General features: G+C 49.1%; 1 protein-coding gene across 3 annotated transcripts in view; it reads left to right on the forward strand.

The window, feature by feature from the left end:
* The first annotated feature begins 285 nt into the window (after nucleotides 1–285).
* Nucleotides 286–18,471, forward strand: part of LOC116851930 (mucin-19) — a 26,011-nt gene continuing 7,825 nt past the window's right edge. Inside the window, exons 1-3 of one of the 3 annotated variants that reach the window (XM_032831864.1) lie at nucleotides 286–1,056; nucleotides 2,742–2,978; nucleotides 11,919–12,245. In XM_032831864.1, the coding sequence (XP_032687755.1) occupies nucleotides 933–1,056; nucleotides 2,742–2,978; nucleotides 11,919–12,245 (688 nt within the window). In that variant the 5' untranslated portion in view covers nucleotides 286–932. Of the gene's footprint in view, nucleotides 1,057–2,741; nucleotides 2,979–5,323; nucleotides 5,739–11,918; nucleotides 12,246–18,471 lie in introns of those variants that run through there. The other 2 variants (XM_032831870.1, XM_032831876.1) reach the window with 2 other exon arrangements.

An 18,471-nucleotide genomic window follows, 5' to 3' on the forward strand; every position in this document is an offset into this window, starting at 1 on the left:
GTTATTCCGCGCCGGTAACCTTGCACGCGCGTATTCAAATCAGGTAGTTCCATTTCGAGACGCAATTTAACGCAACTACCGGCACGGCGGAACAGCACGAGCTGCGGCGACTCGGATCAACGTCGGAAACTCGGCGCGAACGCGACTGCCGCGCGCGCGGCCAAATTTAAACGTTCCCGCGGCGCGCGCGCGCGCGCGCCACGCAGGCGTGCCAACGCACGCTGGCCTCGCGCTCGCGGCGTATACCGCGCGTTCGTACGTTACGTTGCGTCATATTGCGCACCGTGTCCCCTCTCCTCCCGCCAGAATCAGTGTCGCGAATCTCGTTTTCGAAGCGAGCGGTCCGCACGCACACACATGTCGCGTCGCGAAATCAAATCATCGGCCCGGGAAGCGACAGTCCGTGTAACAACGCGCGCCGCGCGAGTACCGTCGTGCGTACATCGTGCGCGATCATCGGCCGCCGCCGTCGCGGCGTGCGTGCTCGCGTCGTCGTCGTCACCACCGCCGTTGTGCCCGCCGTCGTCGTCGTCGTCATTGTTGTTGTTGTCGCCGCCGTCGTCGTCGTCGTCGTCGTCATCGTCGTCGTCGTCATTGTCGTCGTCGTTATTGCCGTTGTTGCCGCCACCGATGTCTGTTCTGTGCATGTTCGTGCGAGCTCGGTAGGTCAAAATGGCGTGAACCGAGCGCGCGATTTTAAGGTTATCTTCGTGGCGGGTTCCACCGCGCGGCGGGACCGCGTACGCCCGGAACGTTAATTGTGACCGGGTGTTTCGGAGCGTGAGTGCAAGTCCCGCGCTTATCGTCGTCATCATCCACCTCCGTCGTTGTCGTCGTCATCGTCGTCATCGTCGCTGTAGCAGCCGTAACCTTCGTCGTCGACGTCCACGTTCCACCACGAACACGTCCGCGTTTTCCGTGCCGTGAGTTACATGAGTTATGAGGACGGAATGCCCGCAGGCAGTAACGGTCGTATCCGCGGTTACCCAGCGCGGATGTCCGAGCGGCAACAGCTCGCGCTAATCTTGCAAATGACTTCTCAGGAAATACTGTCAGGTAAGAAAGGAAGAGAGAGAGAGAGAGAGAAAGGGAGAATAAGTAAACAGTCGGGCGAAGTGTGCGCGAGAGAGATCTCGGGGAGTCTCGAGTAGACAAGCGCGCAGCGAGCCACACACGGTGGTCGCGGCGCAACCGCCGTGAAGTCGCGCGCGCTTTCTTCGCGCGTGGGTCGTGTTGTATCGCATCGACGCCGCCGCCACCGCCGCCTTTGCCGCGCGCGCGATCCTACGATCAATTGATTGATCTCGGTTGCGCGCGCGGGCTAGTGTCGGAGCGATCGAGGAGCCATCCTTACCGAGTCGACGGCGACGGTAACGTGCCGTCCAATTCCAGTTGGATCGCGCGTGTTTGGTCGCTCTCACGTGCGATCAAACGACGTTCGTTGCGCACGAGTGCGCGCTCTGTATCGCTGCGAATTACGCGTGACGTCGCGTTTGTGTTGGGGAAAAAGTGGCGGAATGCGGAATCGCGCGGAGGGCCCCCTAGGTGCTTCGTTCGAACGAGCTTCGCCCGCATGTTCAGTCCGGCCAATCACGCGGCGCGCTGACAGTCGACGATCGGAATGGCGGAGCGCGCGCGGAGGGAAACTCGTCGTGTAATTGACACATCCAAGTTCCCGCTCCTCGTGGGCCGAGATGTCGCGCCGCGGGGACCGATCGCCGGTAAACTCGTGATTGCGCTGAGGACTCGCGATATAACACCGACGTCGCATCCGGAAATGGAATTCCGCGGTCACTTGAGTAGTTTCCTTCCGGTCTGCACTTTTAAGCCTAATCTACAATGCGCTCTTCCTTTTTCTTGTTCTTTCTTTTCTAGCTTGAATTTGATCTACAATGTGTTCTTTGCTTCCTGTTTCTTTTTATTTATCTCGTTCGAGTTCTCTTTTCGCGCTTCCTGTTTCTTATTCTTTATCTTTTTCTAACTAAAAGCTCAAGATTTAAATCAGAAGCATATTGTAGATCAAGTTTAAAATCAGGAAGAAAACAAGAAACATTAAACTTAAGGTCTGAAGTTTGAGTCAGAAAGAAATAAAGAGAAAAAAAATAGGGAATATATACATTGTAGATAAAGCTTTAAGTGAGTTTTGAACCCTCGTAGGACGGGTGAAAATCGCCACACGCTTTCGCGACTTTCTTTGAATCTTTGCCCGCCGACACAAGTCGGCAATTTATAAGTTGCCTTTGTATGCAATGTTCAAAAGCCTCTTGAAGTTCGATGCAATATATAAGATTAATCTGTTTTCTTCTCAGTTTCTTTGTTACAATTTTGTGCGTTTTTATCAATTAAACCTCATCTTGAGTTAAAAGTCCTTGTCTGAATAGAGTAAATTAAGATTCAAATTTCGTCGGCGTTGGTAGAAACGCCGTTGACAGATTAGTCTGTTCTTTTTCTCTGCACTCGCTGCACCAACCTGCACGAGTTCTCTTCTTTTTCCCACCAAGTCTCGACTGCACACCTGTTCCTCCTCAAGTGTAGTTGAACGGAAAAAAACGGACCCGACAGATATAATCCATGATGTTTAAACGAAGGAGAAGTTGGACATGCAGGTATTTGCGACAATAACGAATCAGTTTATTCGTCAGACGCTGCGAAACCCACAATTTATGTACGCACATGAACTCATGTATATTAATACATACGTATGTACACGCGATTTAATAACACGATATTTACGCCGACAGGGGGAACTCGTTCGGAAAACACGACTACCACGAATACCAGCTCGTCGAGATCATCGTCGTCGTCGGCGTCATCGTCATCGTCGTCGTCGTTACAGCAGCAGCGCGGTGCGAAGGGTCGCTGGTCCAATAAAAATGGAGAGTCGCCCGTTCAGACGCCGATCAATCGCAAGGAGGACATTCGCGTACGGCAGATCCTCGTGAACGGCTACGACATCAACTCCTCCAGAGAAACAAATGGTGAGTCCAATCGCTCAAACGTGCGCCCGTACGGCGCTATTAGGAAATATATACGTGGCGCGTGCAATGAACCTCGCGAAACAAAGGAAAAACTCTTTTTTGTCCGCGAAGTCGCGGGTGGGCGAAAATACCGAGAGAGGGAACACGAAAATATATCGGGAACGAGAGAAGGAACACGAGTCGGTCTGGGATGATCGTTGTGGCGTTTCGAAGCGTTTCGTTGGTTCCTCGATAATTCACCACATTCCTCCGCTCTACTCGCTTTTGTGTGCATCATTCTGCTCGGCTAGGTGATTTCGTTTCACCCCAGAAAACAGCATTCCCAAGGGTCGGTCACCCCTCCTACGCACGTTACTTCGGTCGATAAGTGAAATCGACGGTGTGCGACCTTCCTAAACATTGGAACCCACCGGGCTTCGCGTTCATTCACATTATTCGTGGTTGTTAAGCGTGTTTAATTTACGCTGTGTCTCAGTAAAATTGAGAGCAGATCTCTCAGAGTTATTTTATTCTCAGAACAAATTGAGGAAACCTTTCTCTTTTCTTTCTCTCTCTCTCAATTTACGACGACATCCTTTTAAGCCTAATCTATAATATGTTCTTTGCTTCCTGTTCTCAGTCTTCTTTTGGCTTAAGCTTTATCTATAATGTGTTATTTGCTTTCTGTTACTTTTTCTTTATTTCTTTCTAACTCAAATCTTAAAACCTGATCTACAATATGCTCTTTGCATTCTGTTTCTTATTTTCTGCTTTTTTCTGGCTTAAAGCTTAAGGTTTGAGTCAGAAAGAGATAAAGAGAAAGAAGCAGGAAGCAAAGAGCATATTGTAGATCAGGCTTAAACCTTAAACTAAAAAAAGACAGAAAACAAGAAATAGGAAGCAAAGAACACATTGTAGATCAGGCTTTAAGGTTTTAGTCAAAAAGAGATAAAGAGAAAAAACCGGAGGCAAGGAACACATTGGCAGATTAAGCTTTAAACCTCACGCCAAAATAATTGTCAGCGCATTTAGGAAAATATTTGAAGAGACTCTCTTAGGAGCGAGTCCGTACAATAAATTCCGCGGAAAACAAGCCGGCGGACGTTGTCCCGTAGACGACGTATCAATTTGAGACACGTATAGTCCTTCAAGGCTATCTTTGAATACAAAGGAACCGGGCACAAAAAACGAAGGAATAAAATAAACCGGGATAAAAAGCTATTCAACGGCAGGTTTTCTATTAGTTTCGTCGTGATACGACCGAGGCCGGCATTCAAACACCGTGGGTGGGGAATAAAACTAGATAAAACACAAAGTCACGCATATGCGAGTAATCGAATTTCAAGGATGTTGCGATGGAACGGATCCGCGGAAGATGAACAATTTAAAAACAGACTTCGGTCGATAAGTAACGAGCGATCTTGAACTGCATGTTAAGGCCAATAATTCAGACCGACTATATAACCACTTTTTTCGCGTTTTTTCTGACGTCGAGATCGTTTATGTTTTTCAGTCGCGATCGTCTGGTACGTAACGCAATTATTCATAGTGATTTAGAGTAAAAACTAGCGTGTGCATTTTCCGCTCGACTTGCGTGTCGATTTTTGCTTTTATTTCTCTATGTTCGCTATCAGGCAACGTGGTGAAAAGTCGAACAGCAGCGAGATGATCGCACGCTCGGATTAATTGGTGCTTTCTATCGCAAATCATTCATTTACATTTCACTTTTCCTTATTAAAACTAAATCGAGCGCGCGCGCACATTTTGTTCGCAAAGTCGAGCGCGAATCGCGACGATCGCAGATCCTGATCCTCTTCCTGCGCTTATAATCTTCCCGTTGCAATTTCGACGAAGTTGAAATAGACGGGCTCATAATACTGGGTCATAGGGTCCGCTTTTAAACCTCCTCTCGCACGTTCGCGCCGTCGAATCGTGTAAGGATACACGTGGCGTGTGCACCGCGTACAAATTACAGTGCCTACACGACGAAAGTAAGGACGCAAGGAGGTAGAGAGGGAGGTAGAGAAAGAGAGAGAAGTACGAAGACAGTGGGAGGGAGAAGGAGCGGGAGGGAAAGAGGAATACACGTCAGTATGAAATGTCTAGCTAGTTTGTTCACTGACAACTCCAGTCTACAGGTGCACGACATCCTTGTTGTGGGATTATCGAGGTGGTACGAGAAGGAGAGACGAAACATCTACCATTGGGCACGGGAGGGGTGGCAGACAACTCTCGTACAGATCAATACTCGAGACAGGGCCGCAAGCGTGTGGAGTGCTTTTTGAGGCCAGCATAGAGTGTGTATGTGAGAGAGAGAGAAAGAGAGAGAGAGGGGGGGAGAGAGAGAGAGAGAAATGCTGATAGATAGATGGAGCAAAAGAGTACATTACACTCTGTATGTGTGCGTGCGTGCGTGTGCAAGTGTACGTAGGTGTGTGTGCGTTGCACAGTACGTTACCTTAGGAGGTATGACGTGACAACAGATGTAATGTTAGATCGACGCCGCAAGTTCGTCGTATCTTTATTATTTCTCAAGTTGAAATTAATAATTTCGGCCTGCGTTTTTTTTCCTTGTTTTCACGAGCTTCGAAATGTTTCTCTGTTCAGTAGAGGAGCCAGGAAATCGCGTCGGAGTCCGTCGCTATTATTTTGATCGTTGGGAGATTGAGACTGCTCTCCGCAAAAAATCACGAAAACCTTAGTACTCCGGGATGATATTAATTCCGAACTTTTATTATACCAACAAGTTTTCGAGCGTGCTGCGTCGTTACCTTAAACAAGGTATGTAAAATCATTTTTGACGATCGCGAGCAACTGTGACGTCTCAGGGACTTTGAGAATTTCACATCTCTCCTCGTTATTCGTACGACAGTCAAGGGCACAGAGCGTAAATAAACGGGTAGGATACGGTGTCGGTAAATATTTTTGCATTCTACTAAGAAACAAGACGATTAAAAGATACCTTATTATTCTCGCGAGAAAGCGAAACAAACTTTCTAATTCGTTGCACAAATTTGCGCGAACCGAGGAACATCGTCGCGGGAAGGACTGCTCGGATGAGCAAAAACTCGTCAATTAAAATTGAAGCACACCGCCGTGTCAATCAGAAATCACGCGACAATTGCGCCGTGACCGAGGAAATATTTATTACGCGATCGACACGTGACATATCGTGACTGACAATTGAAAAGAAGACAGACTCACGGGTGGTTTTGCGCGTACATACGTTTAGCTCGCGATGCGCATTCGTACAGAGAGAGAGCGACTGCTTTTGCCGTCTGATCGTTCGAGCGGTTCTTTCCTTGGCACAAGGACGTCGCCGAGAGGAAGTCGCCGTAAAAGCTCGGCCCTGCGTTACCGGAGAAGCAGCACCGACGACAAATCCGGTGTGTTTCCAGGGAGAATTTCGAATCCTGGCTTAAAGCTGAACATACGCGACGCTCTCTCTCTCTCTCTCTCTCTCTCTCTCTCTCTCTCTCTCTCTCTCTCTCTCTCTCTCTCTCTCTCTCCCTCTGTCTGTCGTCCGGCCACCACCGGACATTCCTGGGCAGCCTGCGGTCTTTTCCTAATCTCCACGCACTCATCCTCCTCGCCGTAATCGCCTAATCGAGACGATAAGTGACCCCAGAGTTAACGCGAGGTCTCGTCGGCCGCATCAAAATTTTTACAGCGTGCCCGATAATGCGTCCTAGATCTCACGTGAACCTAATTAAAGCGCGTGAACCTCTCGTCTCTGTGAGTAATCTTAATGACGCCTTGACGAGAATGTTTCTCGTCCTTTTCGCTTTGAAGCAGTGGAAACTATTTCCCACCGAGTCGGTTTCGATCGACACCTTCCTCCGCTCATTCCGCTCGCCATATCGTCGGTACGATATTTTAATCGAAAGGAAGAAACGCCTTTTTATTACTGCAAGAAAATGTTTGACATTAGTAACTACAATCACATAGAGAAATAATCACTATAAATTGTGACCAAGAAAAAATCTTTTTTTTTTTTTTATTAAATTCTACTAAAATGTGTGATAACCTTATATGCATGTCACTTCTGCCATTTTCATGTTAGAATAACGAAAAAGATAATTTAATTAATGGAAGGAAGCGCTTTTTCATCAGTGCATTTTTGTTTCCAAAATTTTCTCTGTATCAGATACTAATTTGTAAAACTACACATTACGAATATTACTCATCGTTCCGAGCCGATCCGGGGCAATCTCGATTATTGCTCGACTGTAATTTCACGGCGCAATATCATGTCGAATATTTTGCTGCGCTCGCAAAATTAATCCATTAATCGACAGGACGCGCGTGACGCTTTCCGGTCCTTCCGGAGGAAAATTACCGCCGTCGCCATATCGCGAGAAAGGATCGTTCGCGTGTCGATCCGATCGTATCTACGACTTCGCTGTTTAATGTTATTGAAATGAATGAAGTTTTGAAGGAACGGCCGCGCGAGGGGAAGAGGCGGTGTCGGGCGCCGCCCGTGTCGCTTAAAGGGGATAGACAGCTGCGTCGGCGGAGGTAAAAGCTGCCGTGCACGTACATCGCCGCCGTCGTGCAACGTGTCGTGTTGTGTCGCGGAGCTTTTGAGAAAAATGTTACACGTTAAAGCAGGGGCGACCCGCAACCCCTTCTTGACATGTATGCCGCACAAATAATTTCTGCGCTTGTTACAGTCTCTGTGTCTCTTTCGCACGCGAGATGCTACTTCTCCCGTGACTTTCCCGACACACCGTGAGAGTCGGAAAACCGATATCGATCGATATCGAGAAACTGTGGGCTCGCGTAGCTTCCTTTAATTAACCCGAAGGATGTGTAAACGAGTAACTCAATTGTATCTCGGGGCGAACGAGTGTGTCCCGTTGAATGAAATTTAGCAGTCACTTCGACATCGCTTAGGCCCTCATTCTGAAAATCCCCTTCTCTTTTATCGTTGAAAGTACAAAATATGAATCTTCTGAGGTTTTGAAGGTACCTTCATCTCTCGATAATGGAAAGTTCAGAAATAAGGGCTTTGGCAATTATTTGAGAAATCATCACATTATTACGTTGTAAAGTAGCGCATTTTTTCCTTTTATATTTTGCACATAAAAATACCCGACGCCGTTGAGTCGGATTTTGTTGCGCGTCAAGCGAAGGAGGATAAATAACTTCGATAAAAATCGATACCTCGGGCGCGTCCTTTCAGACACATGCGGCTTGATATTTAATATTCATATATTTCGTATATTCTCGTCGAGGCAGTCGCGAACAAAAGCTCCTCGTGGCCATCCTTCCACGGCAGGCGCGCTTTACTTTGGGGGCTTCCACTTTGTAACATTGACTTCACGGCTCTGAACGGAAGAGGCGTGAACAGCGTGACTTTCTTGCATAATCGGGATGCTTAGGTGACGCAGTTTTTTTTTTATTGTCCGTACGCGAGAGAATCTCGAAACGCTCGTCGATATCATCTTCGTGCTAGACATCCGAGGACCTCGTATCCTCCTGTTCGTTCATTGCCCATTATCGTCACCAGGAAGGTCGATCAGCCCACCGTCGGCTTTCAGGATAGTTTGCCGGATTAATTATTCGTTTACCCGGCTCTATCACGCCGCGATATAAAGTTACACGCAAGCGGGCCATTCCGCGTGGCGTGACTCTTATTGGCTCGCGAAGAATTGTAAATGCATAACGTCTAAGTGAAAAAACGATCGAAGGACGCTATAAAACGTTCCCGATATCCTCGCTGCTCATTCGTATTTACTACTGTCGGAATTATTAATAGAATTTCGCCGTGACGACGAAATTCTATCAACTTGCATTTGCATTCTTTTCTGCATAGTGAGCATTCAAAGGCCCTTACCATAAATTTTTATCGATAAAAATCTCTCTCTCTCTCTCTCTCTCTCTCTCTCTCTCTCTCTCTCTCTCTAATACCTATCTCCACCAATATCGTTTAAACCTTTCAACCCGGGTTTCTTCAAATAGAACTTAATCTTAGACTATCAACATCTTTTTCCAACACTGGTTATCAATATCTATCTTTTTGACGGACATTTCTCAACCATTTGTTCTCGGAACCTTTCTGTTGAGCAACAGAGAATTGATAACGAAAAAGAATAGTGAATAAAATTATATTTAATAAGAAAATATATAAAATGTATTATCAAAAATACGCATAAACTAATCAGAAGACACCTAGTCACATTTAGAGGCACTTCTATTCATAAAAGGGAGTTGAGAATAAAGTGTTGAGGATATCTTTGAATTGACTTTCACGTTTTTTTCGGTTCTTCCATATCGAGCGTATCAGACAGAAGTTCGATGTGATCGCGAACTCCCTGGAAATTGCAAGCTCACTCGCGTACTCGCTGAACTTTGGATTCCGCCAAGTCCAAGTTCGCAAATCGCAACTTCCCGGCGCTCGAGTCGAATGATACTTCCATTGCGCTCAAACGACAGCGCACGATATAACGGGAAAAACTCGAATCGATCGAGGGGAGAGTCGCGCGTCCCCGCCAAGTTCTTCCGGGCTCTCTCTCTCTTTCTCTCTCTCTCTCTCTCTCTCTCTCTCTCTCTCTCTCTCTCTCGCTGCTTCGGTTAAGCGGATTTATCTTCGTCGACGTGGACGACGTGGATGCGCCGTCGCACCGATGTAGCATCGCATTTTATATAAACGTTAACATCGTGTACGTGTCGAAGGCAGGGTGAAGGGAGGAGGGGGGGGGAGCACCCGTGCAGGGTAAAGACTAGCCACGGACGGTCCCTTCGTCGACGGTAGCGATCTGTATTTAAGGACTGGAAGGATGCACCGAGGAGAGGCGGGCGGGGCCGTGTGCGCGATCGATGGCACAAAGAGATATCGTCGTCCCGGCAAAAGGAAGCCGAGGAACGGCCTGATCGGCCCCGGCACTTCCGCAGCCGCCGCTATCCTCTTTAAGAAGAGGCCAGACACGTTGCTTTTCCCGTGTGTAAATATCCTGCGAGCGAGCGAATGTGGTGTGTCTCGTCTCTCCTTCGTCCAACGTCGTCGTCGGACACAAAAGAGGGAGACCGACCGACCGATCGTTCCCCTCTTGGCCACGCTTGCGGAATTTTCTTGCTTTTCCACGTGGCCAGGAAGTAAAGGGAGAAGAGAGAGAGAGAGAGAGAGAGAGAGAGAGAGAGAGAGAGAGAGAAAAGCAAGCGACGGGATGGTTCTCGTGGAAAACCCTTGCGACGAAAACTTTGTACTTTTTCCTGGCCACGCGGGAGATATCGCGACCCGGAGAATTCTCTTTCCTCTTCTTCCTGGTCGAGCGCGAGAGGGACAGCAGGACACTTCTCGTACCCTTCCTGCGGCTCTATTTGGCGCGATCGGAAAATAAGTAATAATGCGGCTACAGGAGCGGACATATGAGAGGTCTGCCCTTTTTTCAGCTGAACTATATTGCACTTTTTGGAGCGAAGCACGTATATAGTCGGCGTCGGAGGGAAAGGGAACAAAGTTTTCCGGTACAGCACTAGCTTAGCTAAACAGGACAGACTTGAGAAAAGAGCTAGACAGCCACTGATGTCGTTTCCAACGATCACGTGGTACAGCCGGTGTGCAAATGGACGTCGTGTTATTTTATTTGTACCCCTCAGCAGAATGCTGATTATCCGGACAACTCATCTCCCGATCGTGTCGCATATGAGGCATTCAGATAACATTCCTGAGATATAACCTATGTAGTGAAAGAGATCGTCTGATAGTCGGATATCGATAACGCTGATTAAAAGGACGCGAAAGGCAGCCCCGATAGTATCTTGCAGCCGGCAGAGCAGTACATAGGTAGCATAAATAAGATCGATTCGGAGAGGAGCGCATCTCCCTCTCGCCTACCCTACCCTAAAATTGTCTACGACCGCCGGCCCTGCAGGCTTCGGTGCGCGCGCGTGCTGCCGCCGCGTCGAGGTATGCGTAGTGTGCATCTCGTGGGTGTTGGAAACGTGGAGGGGCAAGGGGAGAAGTGGCAGCCGAGCGTAGCCGAGTGCGGCCGGACGTCGTCGTCGCGGTCGCGTCGCTCAACATGGCCACCAGTTGGCGAGAGACCGCGTTCGTGAGAGTGTCGGGCGCGTTCCGCGTACGGACTTTCTCAGGCGGACCGTCAGATGTCGCCGCGCGTGCTTTGAAAGCGAGTCGGCGTGACAATTCTCTGTCGCGCTACCACCAGTCCTCGCGACACTCACAGGGGAGGTTCGCTGTCCGTGTCGTCGACAGTGGCGAACGGCCACTGGCGGCGGGGGGTGGAGCAGTGATCGGGGTGAGCCGAGCTGAAACGCGAAAGGGGGTGGCGGGATCGGGAACGTCGTGACATTGGCGGAGATTTCGTCGTGTATCGGCCCGAGGCAGCGAACAGGCGCGACGACGACGACGACGGCGGCCCCGGGGAAACGATGACGACGATCTGTCCTCGTCGATCGTACGTCGAAGCGTCGCTGGAGCAATCGTCGGACGTCGCGGTACCGTCCTCACGCTCCTCGCGCGTGCAGCCCACTCATACCAATTAGATCGTCAATTGATTTGATCAAGTAGAGTCCCGCGAAGGGACGCGAAGAGATATCGTCGGAAGGGAAGGAGAAGAGTGAGGAGGAGGAGGAGGAGCAGGAGGAATCGAGGAACCGCGATTTCGTTGCTCGAGCACGAGGGAGCTCGTCGACACTCTCCCGAGCGCAGCATGCGTCGCTCCTAAGAGTGAGACCGACGGCCGAATCTCGCACTTGAGACCGCGACGATCGGCTGCGTAGCGAGGTAGTACCCGCCGCAACAACAATTAACCGTCGTCCTTAACCTTTCACCGCGACGCGCCGTCATATTCGCCTCGTGCGCCGAGAGAAAAAAGTGCCCCGAAGTTTCAGCGCGTCGTGCCCGCTCCGATTTCGCGGCGGCCGACGAGCGCAGGAAATCTCGGTGGACCTGCTCGCACGTCTCTCGCACTGTAAATTAACATTAGTCAGGAACAGACATTGCAGGCGCCACCGCCGCCACCGCCGGCTCACCACCTGACGAGAGTGCAACCGCCGCCGCCGCCGCTCCCGACAGCCCGTGCTCTCCTGCCGAGATCACCGTGCCACCGGCGTCGTCGGCTTCAGCAGCGCCGTCGAGCGAGCAGCAAGAGCAGCAACAGCCGCCGCAACAACAGCAGCAGCAGCCGCCGCTCTACCAACAACACAACACCCAGTACCAACAGCAGCAACGCGCAGCCGGGAGTGCCGCAGCCGCTGCACCGCACGTCGCCGAGGACAGTGGAGCCCCCTGTGAAATGCGGAGAACACCACCGCAAAATAAAGGTGAGTTCGAAACGACACGTATCTCTCGATAATTGTTGCGCACTTTTTCTCTCTCTCCCCCTTCCCCTCCTCCTCTCTCCCTCTTCATATCTCTATTTTTCTGTGTCTCTCTTCTGTTCTCGATTTCGCTCGCTCGCATGCTCGCCTTTTCGCGTTATCACTTTACGCTTATCTTCTCTTTATACTCGGGAACCTTGTATGCGTACATATCGCTTGTGTTATTTGTGTCACACTTTTCATGATATCTTTTTTAAACTAACAGTCGATCTCGTTCTTCTATGTAAAAGCTTCGATTTGAAATTATAATCGGGCCGAATTTGAGATAGTGATTCGGGCTCGTTTTAAACGGTTTTACGTGTAGGGGCTTAAATGACAAAATCGTTCGCTGACTCGTTAGTTGAGGATAAGCGAGGGAGCTTATTAAAAACGGAATCGCGATATCGACAATCCAGGTCAGTGTGCCGCGCTTAAATAATTACGAGACACGACAGATCCACGCCCGATCTCCGCCGTCACGTCCGCGGATTCTGCAGAGTGCGAATGTGGTCGTCGGTGCCAATCCGTCGCAGTACACCGAGCACCACCGATCCTCTGCCAAGATGCTGGTGCTGACATTTCATCGGCGGCGAGACGGCTGCTGTCTGTGAGAAAACCGTGACTTTCCTCGCCAATCGAATCAAGCGGCGTTCATCGGGGTGGACCGTCTCGATTTGAATTTGCAAGATATTCGCGCGTATATCTCGAAGTTCAATTACGGAATTCAAATGGCACGATCGTGCTCCATTTCCGCACGCATTATCCCGCGACCTGAGTCTTCCCTCTACTCGCACGACGAAGCCCGTGAAGATTAGAAGCGTCATTAAAGAGTCGTTAAAGCGCGCGTAGAGTATGCGAGGGACGACGACGAGAGGACTAAACTGGAAATAATGAGAGAGCGAGACTCCAAGACGAGGCTGGTTCCCCATATATGAGTCGATCTTGCGAAACGAGTCGTCGTCTGGGTGAACCTTGCAGCAAGAGCACGTCACAGTAACCTCCTCCTTCTACTCGTCTTCTTTTCTTCCTTTGTACATCCGATTCGCGTGCGTCGCGACTTCCAACGCGAACAACGCCGTTGCGATGTAACGAGCACGGAGTCTCGCAAGTCACCGAGCGTCGAGAGCGTGTCATCGGGATCCAGCGTGGCGATCTCGCGCTTCCGACTCACGTGCGCAATTTAATCCTAGCCGTAGAAAGCAGCTGTCGATCTTCAACGCGATCCGCTGACAAGCGCCTTCGAAACTGGTGCTTCCGCCGATCGGTGTAATCGACAGCGAGCGGACGCAGAAACGCTCAATTAAAGACGAGATTCTCAGGGTGTGACGCGACGCGCCGCGTTGCGTCTTCGTAGCAAGCATCGCACTGAAGGCGAAATAGAAAAATGTAAGCAGTGAGGCAAAAAGTATCTAGACACGCACTTAATTCCGAACGTTCTTAGTCTTTCTAAATGTGAATATTTAAACTTTCCACATGGAATGTATGCACATACATCGAATATATACATATATTCTGTGTCGGAAGTTAGACTAAAGTCTAACTTCCGACACTTTAGACTTTAGTTAAAACTAAACATTCATATTTAAAGACCAAAGCAATAAAAATGCCCAAGATTACATATGTGTTCTTCAGCTATTGGTGCTTTTTGCCTCAAGCAAATTTTGTGTCGTAACTAATCCCAACTAATTGTCCTCAGGCTGTAAGGAGAATAACTGTGATTGGTCAATGCGCCTCTTACTCAAGTTTTCCTTTTTCTATGGGTCACATTTCTAAAATACTTAAGCCTTTGTCCATAATCTTTAAGACGTAAGCCGTAAAAAAAGCCGTAAAAAATTGATTAACTATGGTCGATTTTTAACAGAATAATCGACTGTAGTTGGTTAATTTCTTAAGGCTTATGTCTTAAAGCAAAGTTGTGGACAAGGGCTAAGGTGCTATAAGAAGACGACACATGGCATGTGACGAACAGTCGTTGAGGTAGCTTCCTCTTATTGTGTGTCCTGCGATGCTGTAGCAACATAAATTAGTTGTTTGCGGTAAACGCATTCGTGTAACACGTCGAATCCTGTCGATTTGGAATCGTCAGTCTCTTCTTCCGTCCTCTGCTCTCTCCTCTCTCTCTCTCTCTCTCCTCTCATGTCAACCGACCACGTGGCTCGGCGCGTGTTCTAATTCTCTCACGGTCATCCGAGTGGACCATCGTCGTCGTTGCGTTGCGTTAGGCGTCGCGTCGGGGCTACTAAGGCGTCGAAGGTGAACCTCGAAGAGGAGCAACCTAACCCACCTTCTGGTCTCGTTGGCGTGGAGGACGTGAGCGAGCAAGATAATACAAAGGCGAACGACGAGGAGGAGGAGGTGGAGGAGGAAGAGCGCGCGGTATCGCGGGTAAGGAAGGAAGGTGGCAAGGAGGGAGGAGGACGAGTCGACGAAGGAAGAGGTGGAGGAGCAGCAGCAGCAGCACGAAGAGGAGGAGGGGGAGAAAGGAGGACCGGGAGAGGGAGAACGCTGACTGGCAAGTACGTGGGACACGTTTGCGCTCACTGGCTGCGTCCATCGACACCAGTAGGGTGATCGCACCTCCTGAAAGGGGTCTAAGCTCAGCTGCAGCGGAGCAACACACCATTTTGCGTGCCGCGGCGTGCGCGAGCGAGCGATAGATCGCCGATATCGCGCTCTCTCATAGTATCCCCGAGTAATAGGAGAGATCCTCCTCTCCTTCGTGGTGCCACGACGTTGGTGCGATATCAGATCGGCTGATATTACACCGGTAGACGGTGTATCTCGCGCGAGATACATTGATCAAATTCTCCTCTCGGACGCTTATTCTCGCGTGAGAGCAAGTGAGCGTTTTCGGCCGTCGAACGTGTTCTCAATCGGACGTACCTGTCGCGCGACTGCGATTGTCACTGCGATTGATACACGATTGAAGAGGTGTGGGCGAACGAGTGAGTGAGTGAGTGAGCAAGCGAGCGAGCGAGCGAGCAAACGGCTGCGAAAAGTGCATTTAACGTCGCCCACGAGAGATCGTCGGAGTTAATGGCATTAAACGGCCCAGACTGCGGATACGATTTACAACCTCCGCCAGCGATCTCGAGCGGCGCAATCTCGGTGAGTTTAATCGTGGATGCTCTCTCGTGCCACCGTCGCCGAGGAAAATAGAATTGTGTCACACGCTCACTCTCAGCCGTGCCCGATTGTTCGTCGAATTGCGCGTGCATCAGACGTCACTTCGTGCGCGTATTTGACGATTGGAATTCGTGTCGATCGTCGTACACGTGCGAGCCACTGCCGCATCACGAAAGATGCGTTCGTAGCATGCAACGCGATTAGATGCTTTCGTTACTCAAGACAGAGAAAGAAAGGGGGAGGGAAGCAAGAGACAGACACAGGTTCATCCGTGACGCGTATTTGCTCCGGACTGTGTCGGTGTCTCGGATAGCTCTCCAGCTCGAAAAACGATATGCTAATCTCTGGTGATACGAGCCGCGAGGACCGTAAGAGGAAACGACGTCTACGCTCCACGAAGAGGTATTTCGCGGCGACCTTGATTCTCGTTGTAGCGCGCGCGTGTTTCGTCATCTCGCTGATTGACGATGGCTTGTAATCGATGCCACCATCAGCGGCGACGGCGTCGTCGTCATTATAAATATGCAAGCGCTCCAAAGAGTGTGCAGTAGTAGTTTCTTTGTCGTCGCCTGTGTGTGAGAGAGAGAGAGAAAGAGAGTTTCCGCTTCGATAAAAGGTACTCGATCATCTTCGATCTCGCCGATGATGGCTCTTTAATCATCCCGCGATAACCGCGACTAATGCGCGCCCATATCATCGAAGGGGATTCTCCGGCTTATATTTAATAACAGTCGACGTCGCGCGACGCGCGCAATCTCCGCATAATTTTCGTGACGATTCTCAAACGTCTGCTTTCCCGGAGAATCCGGTTTTATCCTTTTACTTCATCCCGTGCACTGAAAAGATGTGCACGTAACTATAATCGCATAGAGAAATAATTATTATGAATTATAATCAAGGAAATGATTTTCTTATTAAATTCTACTATATAATGTTAGCGATAATAGCCTCACATACATATTATTATTACTACCATTTTCGTGTTAGTACAAAGAAAAAAATACGTTTGGAGCTAAAAGAGTAGCTATAATTTCAAGTAGGTTGGCCACCTTTTTCTCCCAGTATGTTATCTTGTTCCAGGTACGCTTCCGAGAAACTGGAACCTTAAAGTATGCGGAGAGAGAGAGAGAGAGAGAGAGTCAAGTTTCCGGGCGTTACAAAATTACTATCTCGCCTTTAATAGCGCACTCCGTCGAGTCGAAGGATCAGCGTTAACTTCGGCGAACGACATTTCGTAGGATTCAGCTTGACGTAATGCATCAAAGTGGCAGCGGCGGCGGCGACTATCTCGGCACGCTTCCCGTGTAAAACTCGATATGTACACGCGACACTCTTCACTGGCGTCGATTAACCGCGGTTATAATTTCGTAGCGATAACGCCGCGCGCTGGCGTCATCAGACATACACACCGATCGGCTCTGTTACCGTTCGTCTTCGTCGTCATCGTCATCATAGTCGCGCGAATTATCTCTATCGCGAGCCGGAATAAGTTAATGAACCTACGTCGCGCGAGCGCTGTTTCAACGAAATACTATGTCCCCGTTATCGCGCATGAAAAATTGCTCTCGAACCTGTCGAGGTCGTAACCTAAACGGATCGATTAAACGCTATTTGTAACGAGAGAGAGAAACAGACAGAGAGAGGAAGGGAGGGAGAGAGTGTCGCTACGATAAGTATATTTATTTCGCCGCATTCTCAGGCGATGATCACGAGAAAGACACGTTCACGCGGAACTTATCGCGAGTAATTTTTAGGCACGCTGCTTTGTATATTTGTATCTTGTTTAATCACGAGATCAGAAGGTTTTCAGATTTCAATTTGCTCGTCGCGGAAGACGAGAGTTTTCTGCTTAACTTCGAGCGTGCCTTCAAAAATTTTCACTTGGATTCGATTACATTAATTACATGAATTCGATTACATTTATTACATTAATTACGATAATTCAACGAATCCTAAACGTTGGGATATTTCGCGTGAAATTAACAAGGGGACTCTGTATCTGTTTATACCTGCGAAGCTCCGCTCGCGAGAACGAGTCTCTCCCCGTCGAGAGGGAGTCATAACGTGCGAGCACCATCGATGATTCACCGAACGAACGCGATGCAGCTCGAGAGACAGCTTTATTAAAGGGGGAAATCATCATCTCTCGAGTTTACTCGAGGCCGCGGAACGCGTCGAGCAGTACAATCGGGATATGCGCTCGACGAATGAATAAATCTCGAATGGGATGAAACAAGCGGCATACACATCCCGGCGTGGAATTGAAATTCCTTTCGCACCGGAAGACTCTCGGATCGCGCATGCCGTCGTCGTCGTCGTTCGATAAATCGTCCGGGAGATTCGCCCGTCTTCGTTGAATTGTGTAAAATACCGCTTTATCTGTGAACTGATTAGCGGGCGGGCTGATAAATGACCACGTTTGATAGTCGTTAACGCATCGGCGATCCATGCCCGCGGAACGAATTCCGTGCAGGAAATAGGAGGGCGGTATATAGTATATATACGGTGTCCGCGACAATCCGTTACGCGCTGCCGCGATGTACAGCCAGAACTCGTCAAACCGAACACAAAATATGTCTCTATCGCAAACAGCCACGCAAAATTTTGAGCAATCAATTAAAGAAGATTAGAAGTGAGATGATCACGCGTGACACGGTGGATGAGCTGTGTGATAGCTACGACGTCCGCCGTCATGTATTCGGGCATTAAATCAAACTGAACAAAAGTCCTCTACTATTATGCAAACGACCGCGTAGATATTTCATTATTAAAAGAGATTGGCGTATTATACCGCGCGTCATTATAGTCATGCACCGATCTTCTTTAATTAACTGGAAATCTGCGTGATCATTTGCAAAATGATAGAGGACTTTTTCGTTCAGTTTGACGAGTTCTATCTGTACGTCGCGGCTGTATAATGTATTGTCGGCCACCCTATATATGTATATGCTGTATTTCTCTTTCTCGCGCATATAATGTATTTCTGCAACTTGAACTCTGTCTTTCCCTCCCCTCCCCTTCTCTCTCTCTCTCTCTCTCTCTCTCTCTCTCTCTCTCTCTCTCT

Source organism: Odontomachus brunneus, unplaced genomic scaffold (assembly GCF_010583005.1).
Source record: "Odontomachus brunneus isolate Ranch 3 - 2012 unplaced genomic scaffold, Obru_v1 Obru_scaffold_006, whole genome shotgun sequence".
NCBI lineage: Eukaryota > Metazoa > Arthropoda > Insecta > Hymenoptera > Formicidae > Odontomachus > Odontomachus brunneus.